The sequence below is a fragment of the Echiichthys vipera genome, assembly GCF_963691815.1.
Source record: "Echiichthys vipera genome assembly, chromosome: 18".
Lineage (NCBI taxonomy): Eukaryota > Metazoa > Chordata > Actinopteri > Perciformes > Trachinidae > Echiichthys > Echiichthys vipera.
Genome location: NC_139843.1, coordinates 3123124 through 3142165, shown reverse-complemented (window position 1 = coordinate 3142165; position 19042 = coordinate 3123124). Strand labels below are relative to the sequence as shown.

The 19042-nt window shown below is 43.9% G+C and overlaps 1 protein-coding gene across 1 annotated transcript; it reads left to right on the top strand.

The window, feature by feature from the left end:
- Positions 1-989: 989 nt before the first annotated feature.
- On the top strand, positions 990-15941 carry fam171a2b (family with sequence similarity 171 member A2b). The gene is made up of 8 exons (XM_083932374.1): positions 990-1147; positions 5493-5720; positions 7270-7362; positions 8801-8959; positions 9919-10098; positions 10213-10326; positions 11600-11726; positions 11899-15941. The coding sequence occupies exons 1-8, from the start codon at positions 1066-1068 to the stop codon at positions 13382-13384; spliced, it is 2469 nt and encodes an 822-aa protein (XP_083788500.1). The 5' UTR covers positions 990-1065; the 3' UTR covers positions 13385-15941.
- Positions 15942-19042: the final 3101 nt, after the last annotated feature.

Here is a 19042-nt window from a genome sequence, read left to right as displayed (position 1 = left end):
ACTGCATTTATTCAACGGCTGTGATGTCACAAACAAAACGTGTGATCAACATAATTATAGATTACAGACTCACACACGTGTCGTCAGTTCTATGCTGTGGATTAGATCTGCAGGTTGGGTTAACGGGAGGTTTTGGCACTTATAATAAATAATAGAAGAATAATGAAGTTTTCAACTGCAATAACACGAGAGCCTCGGTCATAAGTTGTGTGTTTTGGTTCCTAGAGGGCCCTTTAGCACACGTTTAGGCTTCTAGAGGGCCCTTTAGCACACGTTTAGGCTTCTAGAGGGCATTTTAGCACACATTTTGGCTCCTAGAGGGCACTTTAGCACATGTTTGGACTTCTAGAGGACACTTTAGCACATGTTTAGGCTCCTAGAGGGCACTTTAGCACACGTTTGGGCTTCTAGAGGGCATTTTAGCACAGGTTTGGGCTCCTAGAGGACACTTTAGCACACGCTTTGGCTCCTAGAGGGCACTTTAGCACGTGTTTGGGCTCCTAGAGGACGCTTTAACACACGTTTTGGCTCCTAGAGGACACTTAAGCACATGTTTAGGCTCCTAGAGGGCACTTTAGCACACGTTTGGGCTTCTAGAGGGTACTTTAGCACATGTTTTGGCTCCTAGAGTGCACTTTAGAACATGTTTTGGCTCCTAGAGTGCACTTTAGCACACGTTTGGGATCCTACAGGGCACTTTAGCACACGTTTGGGTTCTTAGAGGCCACTTTAGAACATGTTTGGGCTCCTAGAGGACACTATCACACGTTTTTCAGCTGTCACTGTCCCCGTGCACCCTGACACCATTAAATAAAGAGCAGGGACAGAGCCGTGCAGAGTCAGAGCAGCAGTTCCTCCTGAGGTCGGCAGAGGGAAGCGTTGCGCACTTCTTCTTCTCTCTGCAGCTCAGACAATAAAAACAAGGCTGAGCCCACACACACAGACAGCAGCCAGGCAGCATCTCAGCACCGTCCGCAGCCCGAGCTCCGTGTCTGCTGCTGCTGCTGGGGGAACCAGTATGGACACACGGCCGCCGAGCTGGGACTAGACATGTAGTGTGCGAGGATGCCGGCCAGCTCCATCTCTCGTTTGCTCCTCTTCGTGTCGATCTGCGCGGCCAAGTCTCTTCCAGATCAGGGGGCATCCGGTAAGCTCGCCGTGCGGGGGGATGCAGCACAATGAGGAGATGGGAGTGGTTGCATTTTTATGGCTTTTGTCGACAAAGCGTCGGTTTTCGCAGCGCCGCGCTCTGATATTACGCAGCAGGACAGAGGGTGTTTTTGGACGCGTGTCCGCCTGATAATGTGTCTTTTGATGGTGTAGATTCATTAATGTCACTGAGGGGATGTGACACACAGGGCCACCCCGGTGTCCGGGCTCAGTGCTGTGCAGAAATGTGCTGTTAGAGGCCCGGAGTGGAGCGCGCTGGAGCACGGGCCTGCGTGTTATTTTCTGCACGGTGACAGAGAAACTGCGTGGAAATGTGTGTCAGCCACTAAAACAGCAGACCTGCAACAAAAGCCCGGCGTGCACGTGCATGAAAGGATGCAGCAGCAGCAGTAAAAACAAAGAGTGTTTATGTTTGGAGGGCATTATGTAATTATTGCATTATTCACGCTTGGAGCTCTTTGGAGCTGCATGGACGGACACAGACACACTCAGCTGGACTGGGACTAAGAACCTTTACTTTTACTTTTATTACTTTTTAAATGGAAATATTTGACTTTTTAAATCACTCTCAGTGTGTGTGACAGCTGTGGTTACTGTGCATTCATACACAACATGAAATACACTCATGTAATGTAATGCTTTATAGATGAAAACTCCAACAGATGATGAATTATTTCAAATTTACTGCAACATTTACATTATTCTTAAACACAAAATTAGAAATAATAAATATTACTATAAATATAAACATGTGACAGACAGTTATTCACCATTCTTCATGATTATTGCTGTATTTTTACTTATTTACATTACGTTATTATATTTTTTAAAGGTAGCTTTACAACACATCCAAAAAACACAAAGAAAAAATACATAATAATAAAATAATAACAATAAATACAAATAATAAATATATTTGACTAATTTAATATGAATAATAATAATAATAATAGCTAATTTAAAAGGTAAGTAATGGAAAGTATGTAAAAAAAATCACAGAATTAAACCTAAACAGGCTCGAAACAAATAAGTATAATTAATGAAATGTAGAAAAACATTCTTTAACCACTCGTCACGTGTGTTTCTGAAAGGATGTTTATGCATCTGACAGCTGCGTTACTTCACAGATGAATATTTAATAAACAAAACATGAGTTCAGCTTTTACAATATGAGGATTTGTTAAATATCAAACTACAACCTTTGTATAAAGTTCCTAACCAGGCTACAGCACCCACAGTCTGTTTCCACGTTAATAATCTGATAATATAAAACATGCAATGATTTGAGTACTTTGACTTTAGATGCTTCATTCACTGCTCGTACGTCTGCACTTCTACTTAAACATCGTTTTAAGTGCCAGACGTCTGCAGGTGACCGAGTCTTTCTGCTCTTTGTTGCAGCTTAATTTGGATTAAAGTGGAATAGATTTTTCTCTCCAGCTGCAGCTCCACTGATAACATCGTTAATTAATTAATACCTCAGAGGGGATTTGAAACAGCGCACTTTAGCTCATCTTTGGGCTCCTAGAGGACACTTTAGCACAGGTTTGGGCTCCTAGAGGACACATTAGCACACGTTTGGGCTCCTAGAGGACGATTTAGCAAACGTTTTGGCTCCTAGAGGGCACTTTAGCTCGTGTTTTGGGTCCTAGAGGACACTTTAGCACAGGTTTTGGCTCCTAGAGGACACTTTAGCACAGGTTTGGGCTCTAGAGGACACTTTAGCACACGTTTGGGCACCTAGAGGACACTTTAGCACAGGTTTTGGCTCCTAGAGGACACTTTAGCACAGGTTTGGGCTCTAGAGGCCACTTTAGCACACGTTTTGGCACCTAGAGGGCACTTTAGCACGCGTTTTGGGTCCTAGAGAATAGCTCATCGCGTGGACTTCGTACTCGACAGTACACTCCCTTTGGTCCTCGGTTATACTCCTGCAGAGTGTGAACTGGGTTGGACCAACAGTTCTCGAGATACGCGATGGACAGTCAGAACAAGTTCTTGCTTGGCTGGAATAAAAACCTGCAGCCACAGCAAGGACACTTTACTGGATCAGTTTGAGACACCGGCTTTTTTTTTTTACACCTCCTTTCCTTCTGTGACTTCCTGCAGATTTATGGACTTTTACTCAGGATGGATACAGCAGATACTGATATCATTGGAAAGTGTGAGTCACACTGAGTTTAAGAACACGTGCATCATGTCCCTGTGTTTACATTTGACTGAGTTATGACTCTCACAAAGGAGCCTGAGTTTTTACGCTGAGGGTTTTGAAGTGAGAAGGACTTCCTGTTGTTTTCAGAGCACCTGTCCCTCTCACCTCACCTCACTCTGCTGCCGCAAAGAGGTAGTTTTTAAGACAATAATTGCTCCACAACGAATCACGAATTGTTGCAGCTCCAGAGAGGAGATGTACTGGAAGTGTCCTCTAGGAGCCCAAATGTGTACTGGAAGTGTCCTCTAGGAGCCAAAACGTGTGCTAAAGTGCCCTCTAGGTGCCCAAACGTGTGCTTAAGTGCCCTCTAGGTGCCCAAACGTGTGCTTAAGTGCCCTCTTGGAGCCCAAACGTGTGCTAAAGTGTCCTCTAGGAGCCCAAACCTGTGTTAAAGTGTCCTCTAGGAGCCAAAACGTGTGCTTAAGTGCCCTCTAGGAGCCAAAACGTGTGCTAAAGTGCCCTCTAGGAGCCAAAACGTGTGCTTAAGTGCCCTCTAGGTGCCCAAACGTGTGCTTAAGTGTCCTCTAGGAGCCCAAACGTGTGTTAAAGTGTCCTCTAGGTGAGGGTTTTGAAGTACGAAGGACTTCCTGTTGTTTTCAGAGCACCTGTCCCTCTCACCTCACTCAGCGTCTCGTGACCCTCTGGTGCCGACTCATCGTTCCCTAAAGTCACAGTCCAAAGCGTAAAGTTTGTTGCTTTCGCATCACAGTCCGTCCAAATTCACCCCTGTACTTCATCGAGGCCCCAGGAGGACACACACACACACACACACACACACACACACACACACACACACACACACACACACACACACACACACACACACACACACACACACACACACACAGATTCTTTGCTTTACACTTCAAAGAAAAGAACACAACTCTCCAAAAACATGCTGTTTTCCTTCTAACGTTGAAAAAGCACAGTGTGGATTAACGTTCTGAGGATTCTTCTGGCCCCAGAGACGTTTTTACACGCCACTAAACCTCAGCTGAGTTTATATTCCAGCACTTTCTGTGAGGGGGTGAAAATCCCCGGCCTCTCGATGTGACACTGTGACTCAGTGTTTCTGTCACTGGAGCCGCTCCGAGGCCCAGATTGAGGAAATCCTCTCCACACACACACACACACACACACACACACAAGGGAGCTTTTATTGACCCGATCACGGTAATGGATGGCAGCATTTACACACACACAATGGATATGGACACACACACACGCACACACACACACACACACACGCATATACATGTCGTCTATGAGCTGTTGAGCTGAGACTGAGTGCACGGAGGGTTTAGAGGGCGACAGCTGATCCGAGAGAGGAAGCCGTCAACAACAAGCCAGCTTTTTTGGAGAGTCGGTGTGTAGCCATGGAAACGAGTCCCCCCCCCACCGAGTGTGACCCACATCCGCGCTGTCCAAGAGGCGAGATGAGAAGCAAAGTGTTCTGAGGCTGAAAACACGGGAGGATGAAGCGCAGGAACAGCCACGCCATGGATTTGTGTCTGTGATGACTGCAAACATCATCATCCTCCTGTTAATCCGCCGCTGCTGCGAACGATGAGTCGGCACCACAGGGTCACGAGACGCTGAGTGAGGTGAAAGGGACAGGTGCTCTGAAAACAACAGGAAGTCCTTCTCACTTCAAACCCCTCAGCGTAAAGATTCATACTCCTTGCGGCGGTTCTGACGTCTACGGAAAGATCTGGAAACAAAGCGACGCATCGCCGTGACGTCATCAATGCGTGTGACGTGTTACGGCGTGATGACGTATAGGCAGCAAGAAGCATTCTCCGAGGCCCAGGTAGTGTGAGTACAAACGGGCCTGGAGGGGGGGACAAGGACCCTAAAGCACGGGGCACGGGACGGAGGCACAGTGGGAGGGCGCCCTTAAAGCTTCCTGGAGACTGGTCAGGTGCTCCTAGTCTTAAGCCCCGCCCACTGAGACACCTGCAGACAGGAAGTCAGGGACACACAGAGCAGACCGTAGAACAGCAGCGGGCCGTCACTGTTTCCTATCTCATTTCCAGTCGACATGATGAGTTCATCACTAATCGTTACGGCTCCACTCGGCGTTCATGTTCTGTGTTTCCTGTTCTTCCAGAGGTGCAAATAAAAGTCCAGGTGTTCGACAACAGCGACCTGTCGCCGCTGGCCGGCGCTCAGGTGGAGGTCCACGGCAACCAGAGCATCTTGGCGTCCAGCAGGGCCGGCAGCGACGGCGTCCTGAGAGTCAGCTTCCTGTACCGCACGGGGACTTACGTCATCATCACAGCCTCCAAACACGACTACGTCACCAACTCTGTGCCCTGGCACTCCAGCCGCATCCCCTGTGAGGCACCACACTCTTATTTTAATATACATAGAAATAAATATAAATATATATATAAATAAATCTGTAAAAAAAGAAATTTTTTTAATAAATATGGTGATATAAATAAAATAAGAAAAATCAGATAAGATTTATAAAAATAAGAAAATAAATAAAACAAGAAATATGTAAATAAAAAAATCTGGAAATATAAAGAGAAATAAAAAGAATATATAAATATGGAATTATAAGGACAAAATATAAAATAAATATATATAATTTTTTTTAAAAATATAAATAAATATGTAAATATATATCTCTTCTTTCCTCCTTTGGCTTTTCATTTTTTTCTACCAGAGGAGTGGCATAAATAAATTAAAAAAATTAATTAATTAATAAATATGGCAATATAAGGAGGGATAAATAAGATAAAATAAATATGTAAATAAAAAATGTGGAAATATAAATAAATGGAAATATAAAGACAAATATAAAAGAAAAAAATAAGAATGATTATAAGCATTTATTTCCACATGTATTTGTTCGTTTATTCCTGTATATATGTTTATTTATATATTTAAAGACCTTTTTTTTTATATATACTGCATTTAAATCACAGATGGGGAATTACAGAAAATACAGATTATTTTTTAAAATATATAAATATGTGAATATATATTTATCTTTTTTCCTCCCTTCCTTTTTCATTTTTTCCACCATAAAAGTGCCATAAAAAATAAATCTACAAAATAAATAAAATAAATAAACATGGCGATATAAAGAGGAATAATTAAAAGAAGAAATATGTAAATAAAAAATCTGGAAATATAAAGAGAGATTAACGAATAAGTAAATGTAGAAATATAAACACAAAATATAAAGGATATATAACAATGATTATTATTATTATTCCAGTATATATTTTAATTTATATATTTCAAGAAATTTATATTTTTTTATATATTGCATTTAAATCACAGACGGGGGAACTACAGACTTAATCAGATTGTTTTTTAAAAATATATAAATATGTAAATATATATTCATCTTTTTTCCTCCTTTCCATCTTCACGTTTTGCTATAAAAATAAATCTGCAAAAAATAAATAAAATAAATAAACATGGGGATATAAAGAGAAATGAAAAATATAAGAAGGATTATAAGCATTTATTTTCACATGTATTTGTTTGTTTATTCCTGTATATATTTTTATTTCTATATTTTTAAAAATGTATATTTATTTATTTTTATTCACATATTGCATCTAAATTATTATTTACTTTTCCACATTGCTTTTGCTTTCTGTCTTTATTACTATTATTATTATTATTTATTATTTGCACATTGATTCATTCTTTTATGTATCCCTCTTTACATTAGCACATTTATTATCTTATTCTTTTACAGATTTATTATTTGTCTTTGGCACTGATGTGACTCCATACTCCTTAGTTCTTTACCTTTACTGTTGAAACTAAAGTCTTCACCTGGTGCAGAAACGCCGTCTCAGCGTTGTTGCACCTAAAACCTGCTGTTGTACCTTTACCGTGCGCGCCTCTCTCCCCTTCAGTGTACGCGTCAGTGAGCCTGTACCTGCTGGTGCAGCGGCCGGGGACTCTGATCCTGTACGATGACATCCTGCAGGTGCTGTCGGGGTCACCAGGTAACGACAACAACACTGTTCTCTGTATTTGATGGAGAGTGGTGCATGCTCACTTATCCGGCCATACCTTCAATTGATGTGGGATTATTATCGTACTCCGCGGAGTTGGAGCGCTGCAATTTTCTTAAAATTATATATCACAGCGGACAATTTTACAAAACAGAGCTGTTGGGTAACAGAAGGGCTATTTCGGGTTCTCGGGGGGGGGGGGGGGGGGGGTGAGTTCGACCCGTCAACAGTAATTCTGTCATCACATCTCAAATTAGTCCGTCTCCAGCAGAGAGTGAAGACAGATTCACGCCCCTCCCCTCCCCTCTCCACACTTAGATGACCCTGTGTTATTGGCTGCAGCTGTCGCCATAGCAACAGCTGCTGCAGTTTTCACAAATACAGCTCAGTCACATCCAGAGACGGTAACGAATGACGGGCGTAGCCACCGTGACGTCGCCCGCTGGTTTGTGGACTGTTGTTTTGAGGCTGTGAGTTTGGCGTTTGTTTCTACTCTGATTGACAGGTGGTCGTGTAGCCCCGCCCTAAATAATCCCCTGCAGCTTTAAGTGGAGTCTCCTCCTGCTGGACATTAGAGAGAATGCAGCTTTAAGTGGAGTCTCCTCCTGCTGGACATTAGAGAGAATGCAGCTTTAAGTGGAGTCTCCTCCTGCTGGACATTAGAGAGAATGCAGCTTTAAGTGGAGTCTCCCCCTGCTGGACATTAGAGAGAATGCAGCTTTAAGTGGAGTCTCCTCCTGCTGGACATTAGAGAGAATGCAGCTTTAAGTGGAGTCTCCCCCTGCTGGACATTAGAGAGAATGCAGCTTTAAGTGGAGTCTCCCCCTGCTGGACATTAGAGAGAATGCAGCTTTAAGTGGAGTCTCTTCCTGCTGGACATTAGAGAGAATGCAGCTTTAAGTGGAGTCTCCTCCTGCTGGACATTAGAGAGAATGCAGCTTTAAGTGGAGTCTCCCCCTGCTGGACATTAGAGAGAATGCAGCTTTAAGTGGAGTCTCCCCCTGCTGGACATTAGAGAGAATGCAGCTTTAAGTGGAGTCTCTTCCTGCTGGACATTAGAGAGAATGCAGCTTTAAGTGGAGTCTCCTCCTGCTGGACATTAGAGAGAATGCAGCTTTAAGTGGAGTCTCCTCCTGCTGGACATTAGAGAGAATGCAGCTTTAAGTGGAGTCTCCTCCTGCTGGACATTAGAGAGAATGCAGCTTTAAGTGGAGTCTCCTCCTGCTGGACATTAGAGAGAATGCAGCTTTAAGTGGAGTCTCCTCCTGCTGGACATTAGAGAGAATGCAGCTTTAAGTGGAGTCTCCTCCTGCTGGACATTAGAGAGAATGCAGCTTTAAGTGTACGGTCACATCTACCTCACATCGTTTGTGTAAAAACACCTTTTAAGTGATGTTGTAGGATTTAAAGACTGATCGTTTCTCTGCAGGAGCTCGTAACCAGCCGCTGGTGCAGCTCCAGAGGAAGTCCCTTCAGCTGCCGTCCGAATCCAACTACACGGCGCTGTCTGCGGCGCTGACCACGGCCAGGACTCAGTATGAAATCGGTGGTTTCCCTTTTCTCCTGGGCCAAGAGACCAACAGCTCAGGTGGGTTAACGACAACAATCTACTGTGAGTGCTTCACTGGGGCTGTTTGTCCTGGCTCGTTGTTCTACCTACTGCACCATATTTAGATGAAAACATTTTATTTAACGTCTCAAAATCCTGATTTTTTTTTAACCAAATTTAGCCGGATTTTTACCTCAATAGCAAGACTTCTTTTTGACGATTACAGTCACTACAGTGATTTAGGGCGCACTCACACTGTCCTTCCCCACCGCGCCAAAACAGGTTTTTCAGCTAAAGCCTAGTGCGTTTGACCAGTGTGAGAGCAACCGCTCCGCGCATAACTGCGAACAGCTGGCCGTCCACAGCCCGTCTGAGAGAGGTGGGCTTTAGTAAAGCACGTTTGCACGTGTACGAGCATGAGCGTGCGCACGTGTACGAGCGCGAGGCCTACGGCGGCTCTGAGGTCATTTCCTGTGCGCCTGTTCGGACATAGAAAAAAGAAGGAGGGGCCATGCGCGGACATTTCAAACAATGGCGGTGAAAGGTTCACGTTGGTGTGATGCGGAGGTGGAGTGTTTACTGCAGATTTGGTCGATGAAAAGATTCAAAAACAGTCGACAAGACGCACAAAAACTCTGAGGTCTACGGAAAGATTTGGAAACAAAGCCACGCATCGCCATGACGTCATCAATGCGTGTGACGTGTTACGGCGTGATGACGTATAGGCAGCAAGAAGCATTCTCCGAGGCCCAGGTAGTGTGAGTACAAACGGGCCTGGAGGGGGGGACAAGGACCCTAAAGCACGGGGCACGGGACGGACGCACAGTGTGAGTGCGCCCTCATTCACTGCTCACCGTAGAGTCCAATATTGAGTGTTTAATATAAAGTAAAAAAGTGAACAACAGAGTGAAGTGTCAGCTCCAAACATCCTGAATCATCAGCTCGTAAGAGTGCAACAGCTGACAGATCTGTGAGAGGAGTGACCTCTTCTCCTTCAGGTGCAGAAACAGGCTGGACGGACTTGACGGGGTTGGCCGTGGTCAGCGTGAAGCTCTTTGACAAAGATGGCCGTGAGATCCAGGTGTCTGATCCGATCCACGTCTCGGTGCCGCTGCCGTCTGACACCCGCAACAGGATGGCCACGAGTGTGCCCGCCTGGCTGTATCAGCCTAAGACGGGTAAGAAAAGCACGTAAAGACGGATCTTTGTTAGATGTTGTTGTGAATGCATCCCTCTGTTTAAACTGTGAGCAGCATCTTTAATAACAGTGATGATAACTTCCATTTCTGCAGGACTGTGGATCAGGAACGGGACGGGGTACATCAAAAAGGACGGACAACAGTTTGTGTGGAACGTTGTGGTTCCTCAGATGGGGTACTGGTTAGCTGCCTTCCCTTCGTCTTCAGGTACCGGACCTCATCTCAATGCACCGCTGCTGTTCGTCCTGAAAGACCCCTGATTTCTATTAAAGTGTAATTCAGGCGTAAAATCATCCTGTGGGCTTTTTCAGCGCTTACACTCATCGAGACAGTTTTTTTGGTGTATGAACTATTAACAGAGAAATCCAGGGAAGTCGCTAACAGCCGGACGTGGCTAACAGTGATTAGCTCGGGGCAGCACGGTGAAGGCATTCAAAGGTCTTTTTTAACCACTAATGCTGCTGAAAATAACAGCAAACCTCTGCAGCAGCATGAGAAGAGTCCATACACACACAACAAAGCAGCAACAACGTAGTTAGTGAAGCCAGAGTTTATTAAAAGAGTGTTTTAAAGACTTACCTACTGGCCCCTGTACCAGCTCCTCTCATAGTAAAGTCCATTACAGTGGATTACCAAAGTCAATCCCAAAGGAAGGAGCCCATTGGTGCTTTGTTTTGTGTGTAGGGACTCTTCTCATGCTGCTGCAGAGGTTTGCTGTTATTTTCAGCAGTATTAGTGGTTAAAAAAGACCTTTGAATGCCTTCACCGTGCTGCCCCGAGCTAATCACTGTTAGCCACGTCCGGCTGTTAGCAACTCTCCTGGATTTCTAAGCCATCGGGGCAGTCTAAATACTGTCTCGGTGGCTTATTTGATGTGTGTATTTCAGACATCTCACCAGAAACCCGTTGACTTTGAGGCGAGGGAGCAGCAGCTGCGGCACTGCCAACTCATTTTAAGATATGTTGGACTGTAGCACTCACTGAGTAAAGGACAATGGTCCCATTTCCAGAGATGGGAAGTCGTTCTTCCCACTTTGGTGCGTTCATGAGCTTTAAGTCGTAATGTGGAACAACATGGAGACTACAAAAAAGATATATTGTGTTTTAGCGACAACAACAAGACGTTGATAGCTGTTTCTAGTAACTCTTACCAGTCTGACGCTTTATATCAGGGTTTGTCCACCAGAATACTCCTTAAAACCACCAAAATATGCCCTTACCTGACTAGCTGTCAGGGTTAATGCCTATAAATAACCTTTAAAACGTATCCAGCTCACTCTACTTTACGTGGACAGCAATGGCTACAACCTGATGTGAGCAAGAAATGGATATGCAACAAGTCGTGTACCAGTGGTTGTTCTGACTTGCGAGGGCGTTCACATGAATTTTCCTAGTCTGAACCTCATCTTTCCAGTTATTGAATGCAGCATAACCCAATGAGTGATTCTTAGACGTCTTCCTGACATGAATTGTCTTGCAGGATTGGGTCTGTCTCATCCAGGCCTGAGGGACATCACCACCTACCACACCCTGTTCCTGCTCTCCATCCTGGGCTCGCTGGCCCTGCTGGTGCTCATCCTGCTCTGTGTGCTGCTCTACTACTGCAGGTGTGGGGAGCGTAGGCGCAGGTCTCAGATTTAGGTTTCTATTTATAGCAAAAATGACAGAATTGCAGCGCTGACATTGGTGGTGATGATAGATTAGACTTTTCTTGTAAACCCCAGTTATATAGAATATGTTTCTTTCATTTCTGACCTTCAGTGTCTCTTTACGTTTTAGGAGGAAGTGTTTAAAACCTCGTCGCCAACAAGGGAAACCCCACACGCCCAATCTAAATGGTGCAAAGAGAGACCAGGGTACATCCACTTCACGCCTCAATCTGATCTGTGGGGGCCACGTTGAGTCTGGCACCTCTAATGACAAATCTGACATGTCCCCGTCTCGAGACTACCAGAGTTCAAGGGAGGACTTAACCAAGCACGTTCCAGCTCACATGCTGCGTCACGCAAAGGGAAAAAACGCTTCAGGTCCCCAACGTGGCGAAAGCTTCCCCATGAAAGTTACACGGGCCACAGAGACCAACAACCTGGACAACCCTTTGCTGCATGAAGACTACAACCGGAGCTACAGCCCCATGGAGGGCAAGGAGTCTGAATATCACCGACACCACAACGCCAACGACAATCGAGGGTACTCCTCCGATCCCCCGTCCCCGCCTCGCTTCCAAGGGTACGTGCCAAGCCAGTCGGACAAACCCCCTGATTATTCAGCAGCAGCTGCAGACAGCCTCGCCAGACCGACGTCCCTCAACACCCAACCGGGTCAGATCATCTTCTGCAGCTCCATCGACCAGATGAAGGAGAACATGTACCGGAGCATGGTGCCAACCCTGGTCATCCCAGCACACTACATGCGCCTGCCCTCCGAGTTCTCTAAAGATGGCAAAGACCAGAAAGACCAAGACAAAGATGGTGCGGGAGGAGGAGGCCAGCAGCACCATCACCACCACTCCCAGAAACAAGGCCAACAGCAGCAGCAAGGTGGATCCCAAGGCGATGACTCTGAGGATCCGAGCTGGGCATCCGACTCCTCCGGCGGAGCTGTGACCATCCCGGTGCTCTTCAACGACTCCACCATGGCTCAGATGAACGGGGAACTTCAGGCTCTGACTGAGAAGAAGCTGCTGGAGCTGGGTGTCAAACAGCACCCAAGGGCCTGGTTCATCTCCCTGGATGGACGCAATAACGCTCATGTGCGCCACTCCTACATAGATGCTGGAAACGACCTCAGTGGCGGCGCCGGTGGTGGATTCTTAAGTGGTCCCAGCAGCGTCGGCCGAGATGTCAACCTTGAACCCCCTCTGGAGTCCCAAGAACGCAAGTCAGCAATCAACCGGAAGGGAAAAGACGAGCGCTGGGGGACGGGAGGACGGAAGGGCCACGGCGTCAGCAGCAGTGGTGGGAAGTGTTACTCCAAGCTTGCGTACCCCGACCACAGCGAGCCCAGCAGCAGCGAGGGACGCCCGGTCTCCCCCGAGGAGAACTCCCTCACCCCTCTTCTCGACGAAGGGCCGTCCTCCCGAGGCTCCACCATCCCCAGGAGAGGACGCAGTCGCGTGAACAGCAGCCGCAGCAGCAACAGCGAGAACCGCCGCGACTCCATGACCAGTCCCGAGGACGACCCCGACGACAAAGACGAGAACAAGAAGAGCCCCTGGCAGAAGATCGAAGACAGGCCTCTCATGGTCTTCCACCCCAGGAAGTGAGCTGGTTGAACTTACCGAACACTTTTAACAAAGAAGGCGAATCTTTCCACAACGAACACGGAGGTAGAGCGGCGTTTTCACCAAGAGAGCGAGATCACAATAAGCACAACCTTGCTTCACCGGTCCATTCACAGGTTTTCGTTTGACCTCTGTGTCTCTGGTGAGGGGCTTTTGCACTCTCTGATCACTCTCGTAGTCTCACTGTCCGTCAGTCTCACTGAGATGCTCTGTCGTTGCCCCAAACGTGTCCGGTTAATCGCGAACTCTGTCACCTCTCGCATCACTGAACCATCGTCTGAGCCATTGCATACACTGACTGTGGAAATAGCCATTTTATAGAGCAAAGTATAAGAATAGAGCACTTACTAATGATTGATACTCGCCAAGTCTTTGACGTTTTTTACGGGATCGATCGGCGTTCAGGTGATTTCGATTCCCCTCCCTGGACTGAAGACGGCAGAAGACGTGTTCCCTTGACTCCTCCCCTCTGCCCTACACTGTAACTAGAATAAGCTCTCTTTAAAGGAAACGGCGTCCCAAAGCGTGAACACGTAGGGCACCGCATTTCCTTCTTGAGCCCCTGTGAACTGCAATCTCTAAAGTCCCGTCGTGCGACTTGCATTGCGCTCCTTCAGGGACGTCCTTGACTTCCTCTTCCCCCCGTGATGTGTTCATGTGTTCACTTATTTCGTAACAGTGATGATTTGAAACGCCGAGCGACGTCTTTTTATCTCATCCTCTCTGTCGTCGATTTATTGCCAAAATTTGGACTTTTCTGCCTTTTCTCCCTCGTTGTTGTTGTTGTTGTTTGGTCGACAGAGACTTCCTTCTGTTGTGTAAATAGATCCCCGACATCTGAAGGGTTTGGTTTAAGAACGTTTGCATGCATATGAATGTATGAAATAAACACAAGGCACCCAAAGCCCCCCCCCCCCCCCCCCCCCACAGTTCTCCGGGCTCCTGCGTAGACGACCCCCGACCGAGTCTGAACACCACTTTACTTGAAGACTCACCTGATTAAGGGCGCCCTCACACTGTCCCTCCACACCGTGCCCCGTGCTTTAGGGTCCTTGTCCCCCCCTCCAGGCCCGTTTGTACTCACACTACCTGGGCCTCGGAGAATGCTTCTTGCTGCCTATACGTCATCACGCCGTAACACGTCACACGCATTGATGACGTCATGGCGATGCGTCTCTTTGTTTCCAAATCTTTCCGTAGACCTCAGAGTTTTTGTGCGTCTTGTCGACTGTTTTTGAATCTTTTCATCGACCAAATCTGCAGTAAACACTCCACCTCCGCATCACACCAACGTGAACCTTTCACCGCCATTGTTGTTGTTGTTAAATGTTCGCGCACATAAAATGACATGAGAACGTAAACGTGCTTTACTAAAGCCCACCTCTCCCAAACGGGCCGTGGACGGCAAGCGTGCCGCTCCTAGACGTGGTACGGTTGCACTCACACTGGTCAAAGGAACCAGACTTTAGCCGTGGAACGTGCTTGGGCACAGTACGGAGGCACAGTGGGAGTGGCCCTTACCTACTCACATTACTTTCAATGATCTGAGCCTCAGCACAAATGCGTCTTGCTTATACGTCACCACCCCTCTGAGATTTAGTCTTGTCGACTGTTTTTAAATCTTTTCATCGGCCAAATCTGCAGTAAACACTCCACCTCCGCATCACACCTCAGAACCGCCGTAGGCCTCGTGCTCGATCTCGTACATGTGCAACCGTGCTTTACTAAAGCCCACCTCTCCCAAACGGGCCGTGGACGGCCAGCTGGCCGCAGTTATGTGCGGAGCGGTTGCACTCACACTGCTCAAACACACTAGGCTTCACCCGTAGAACCTGTTCTGACCCGGTGCGGAGGGACAGTGTGAGTGCGCCCTAATGTTCTACGGAGATCTCCGGGGGTTGTTCTCACGCGGGGCCCGTACCACTCCTCTCCTGTAAGTGCCTTCTTTCACATAGGATCGAGTGAGAGGCATGCAGGTCCCTTTTTAAACACGCAGTGAGGCGTCACCAGGCCCCGCTAAGCACACTGCGTCGTGGTAACAGCAACAAAGGTCACTCTGGGGAGCACGCCCGCCTAAACCGACCACCTTTCTCGCCGCTGTTGTGTCCTTTAATACCCTTATTTCCTGTATCTATCCTCTTTTTTCACCCACCTTGTAAATGGTACGATGAACTATATGAGATTTTATGTGTATAGACGTGCATGTGACCTGTAGAATAGGGTGTTTTTAATGAAAACCTTTCTTTTTTAATGGATCCGGGAGGTTTGGCACAATAATGTGATGCACTGACGCGTTTGAATCCCGTTGCCAAATGAACTCGACACACCGACTTTGTTCCCGTGATCCGGTTCGAGCTAAAATTCCCTTCCGGTCGTAAATGTTTACAACGATCACACACTGACCATCACGCTCCCGCTGAGACGAGCGCCATCGCCACCTACGACGCATCAGCAACTGGGAACTTTGTTACGTCATCCCGCAGATTAAAGCTACGGCGGCCCATTAGGGTCATTGTTGTTAGAATACACATAATTACACAGAGCTGAGGGCGTTTGAGGGGGATTATTCTGAGGAAAAATGCAGAATTTATGAGATTAAAGTGGAAAATTTACGGGAAAAAACTTGTTTAAGATTAAGATTAAAGTTCAAAAGTTATAAAACAAACAAAAAACACAATTTTTCTCTTAAATTAATGATAAATTTATGACTCTCAGATGTTTTTGTTTTGTAAATTTTAATCTTTAATTTTAAAAAAATGTAGTTTTTTCTTTAGAAATTATGATTTAATAATCTCAGAGATTATCCATGTTTTTTATTGTACATTTGTGAGTTTTTGTTTCTTTCAATATCAAAAACTTGTGACAAAATCCAATTTTTAAATACATATTTTTTTAATTAATTTACCACTTAAATCTCTTTCATAATCTCCAATATTACTATAATATTTTCTGAGGAAAAACACAGAATTTAAGAGATTAAAATGGAAAATTTACAGGAAAAATCTTGGATATGCCTCGAGATTAAAGTTCTACATTTATAAAACAAACAAAACAACAACAAAACTATTTTTATTGTTCATTTCTGATAATTTTCTGTTTCTCAGATGTTTTTGTTTTGTAAATTTCAATCTTTCATTTAAAGAAAATATATTTTTTTCTTGATAAATTAGGATTTAATAATCTCAAAGAATATAATTTTTTTATCAGTTTTTGTTTCTTGTCACAAGATCAAAACCTTTGATATTTTCTAATAAATTTACCACTTAAATCTTTTTCATAATCTCCAATAATACTCAAGTTTGTTCTTGACAATTTTCCAAATTAATCTCAGAGATTATCTTAATTTTCGTGCCATAAATTTCTGCCGTTTTTTAGTTTCTCTTCATAAAAATGATGATTTAATAAAATCAGAATATCCAGTTTTTCAGTTGTACAGTCGGGATTTATTGTTTCCTGTACATTTACCACTTTAATCTCAGAGACAATACTTTAATTAACGGCTGTGTAAAGGTCACGCACACCCGTCGGTCCTTTTCACCGTTTGCTCGCCGTCCACGCGCCCGTGTCCGTCGCCCACAGAACCAGCTGACCGTGTGACGTAAAAAGTCAAAATTATGACACAAAAGGTCAAAAGTATGTTATAAAAAAACAACAATTACATTTTAAAAACAGCTAAAAACACAAACATTTGAGAGTAAAACACAAAAAGTGATGAACTACATTCATTTGTTGCAGAGTAATGGGTCGGATTGTGACGTGACGGCTGTGTAAAGGTCACGCGGACCCGTTGGTCCTTTTCACCGTTTGCTCGCCGTCCACGCGCCCGTGTCCGTCGCCCACAGAACCAGCTGACCGTGTGACGTAAAAGGTCAAAATTATGTTCCGTAAAGTCAAAATTATGAGAAAAAAGTCTAAATTATGACAAAAAAAGTCAAAATTCTGAGATAAAAAGTCTAAATTATGAGAAAAAAGTCAAAATTCTGAGATAAAAAGTCTAAATTATGACAAAAAAAGTCACAATTCTGAGATAAAAAGTCTAAATTATGAGAAAAAAAGTCAAAATTCTGAGATAAAAAGTCTAAATTATGAGAAAAAAGTCAAAATTCTGAGATAAAAAGTCTAAATTATGACAAAAAAAGTCACAATTCTGAGATAAAAAGTCTAAATTATGACAAAAAAAGTCACAATTCTGAGATAAAAAGTCTAAATTATGAGAAAAAAAGTCACAATTCTGAGATAAAAAGTCTAAATTATGAGAAAAAAGTCAAAATTCTGAGATAAAAAACAACAATTACATTTTAAAAACAAAAACATTTGAGAGTAAAACACAAAAAGTGATGAACTACATTCATTTGTTGCAGAGTAATGGGTCCGATTGTGACGTGACGGCTGTGTAAAGGTCACGCGGACCCGTTGGTCCTTTTCACCGTTTGCTCGCCGTCCACGCGCCCGTGTCCGTCGCCCACAGAACCAGCTGACCGTGTGACGTAAAAGGTCAAAATTATGTTCCGTAAAGTCAAAATTATGAGAAAAAAGTCTAAATTATGACAAAAAAAGTCAAAATTCTGAGATAAAAAGTCTAAATTATGAGAAAAAAGTCAAAATTCTGAGATAAAAAGTCTAAATTATGACAAGAAAAGTCACAATTCTGAGATAAAAAGTCTAAATTATGAGAAAAAAAGTCAAAATTCTGAGATAAAAAGTCTAAATTATGAGAAAAAAGTCAAAATTCTGAGATAAAAAGTCTAAATTATGACAAAAAAAGTCACAATTCTGAGATAAAAAGTCTAAATTATGACAAAAAAAGTCACAATTCTGAGATAAAAAGTCTAAATTATGAGAAAAAAAGTCACAATTCTGAGATAAAAAGTCTAAATTATGAGAAAAAAGTCAAAATTCTGAGATAAAAAACAACAATTACATTTTAAAAACAAAAACATTTGAGAGTAAAACACAAAAAGTGATGAACTACATTCATTTGTTGCAGAGTAATGGGTCCGATTGTGACGTGACGGCTGTGTAAAGGTCACGCGGACCCGTTGGTCCTTTTCACCGTTTGCTCGCCGTCCACGCGCCCGTGTCCGTCGCCCACAGAACCAGCTGACCGTGTGACGTAAAAGGTCAAAATTATGTTCCGTAAAGTCAAAATTATGAGAAAAAAGTCTAAATTATGACAAAAAAAGTCAAAATTCTGAGATAAAAAGTCTAAATTATGAGAAAAAAGTCAAAATTCTGAGATAAAAAGTCTAAATTATGACAAAAAAAGTCACAATTCTGAGATAAAAAGTCTAAATTATGAGAAAAAAAGTCAAAATTCTGAGATAAAAAGTCTAAATTATGAGAAAAAAGTCAAAATTCTGAGATAAAAAGTCTAAATTATGACAAAAAAAGTCACAATTCTGAGATAAAAAGTCTAAATTATGACAAAAAAAGTCACAATTCTGAGATAAAAAGTCTAAATTATGAGAAAAAAAGTCACAATTCTGAGATAAAAAGTCTAAATTATGAGAAAAAAGTCTAAATTCTGAGATAAAAAACAACAATTACATTTTAAAAACAAAAACATTTGAGAGTAAAACACAAAAAGTGATGAACTACATTCATTTGTTGCAGAGTAATGGGTCCGATTGTGACGTGACG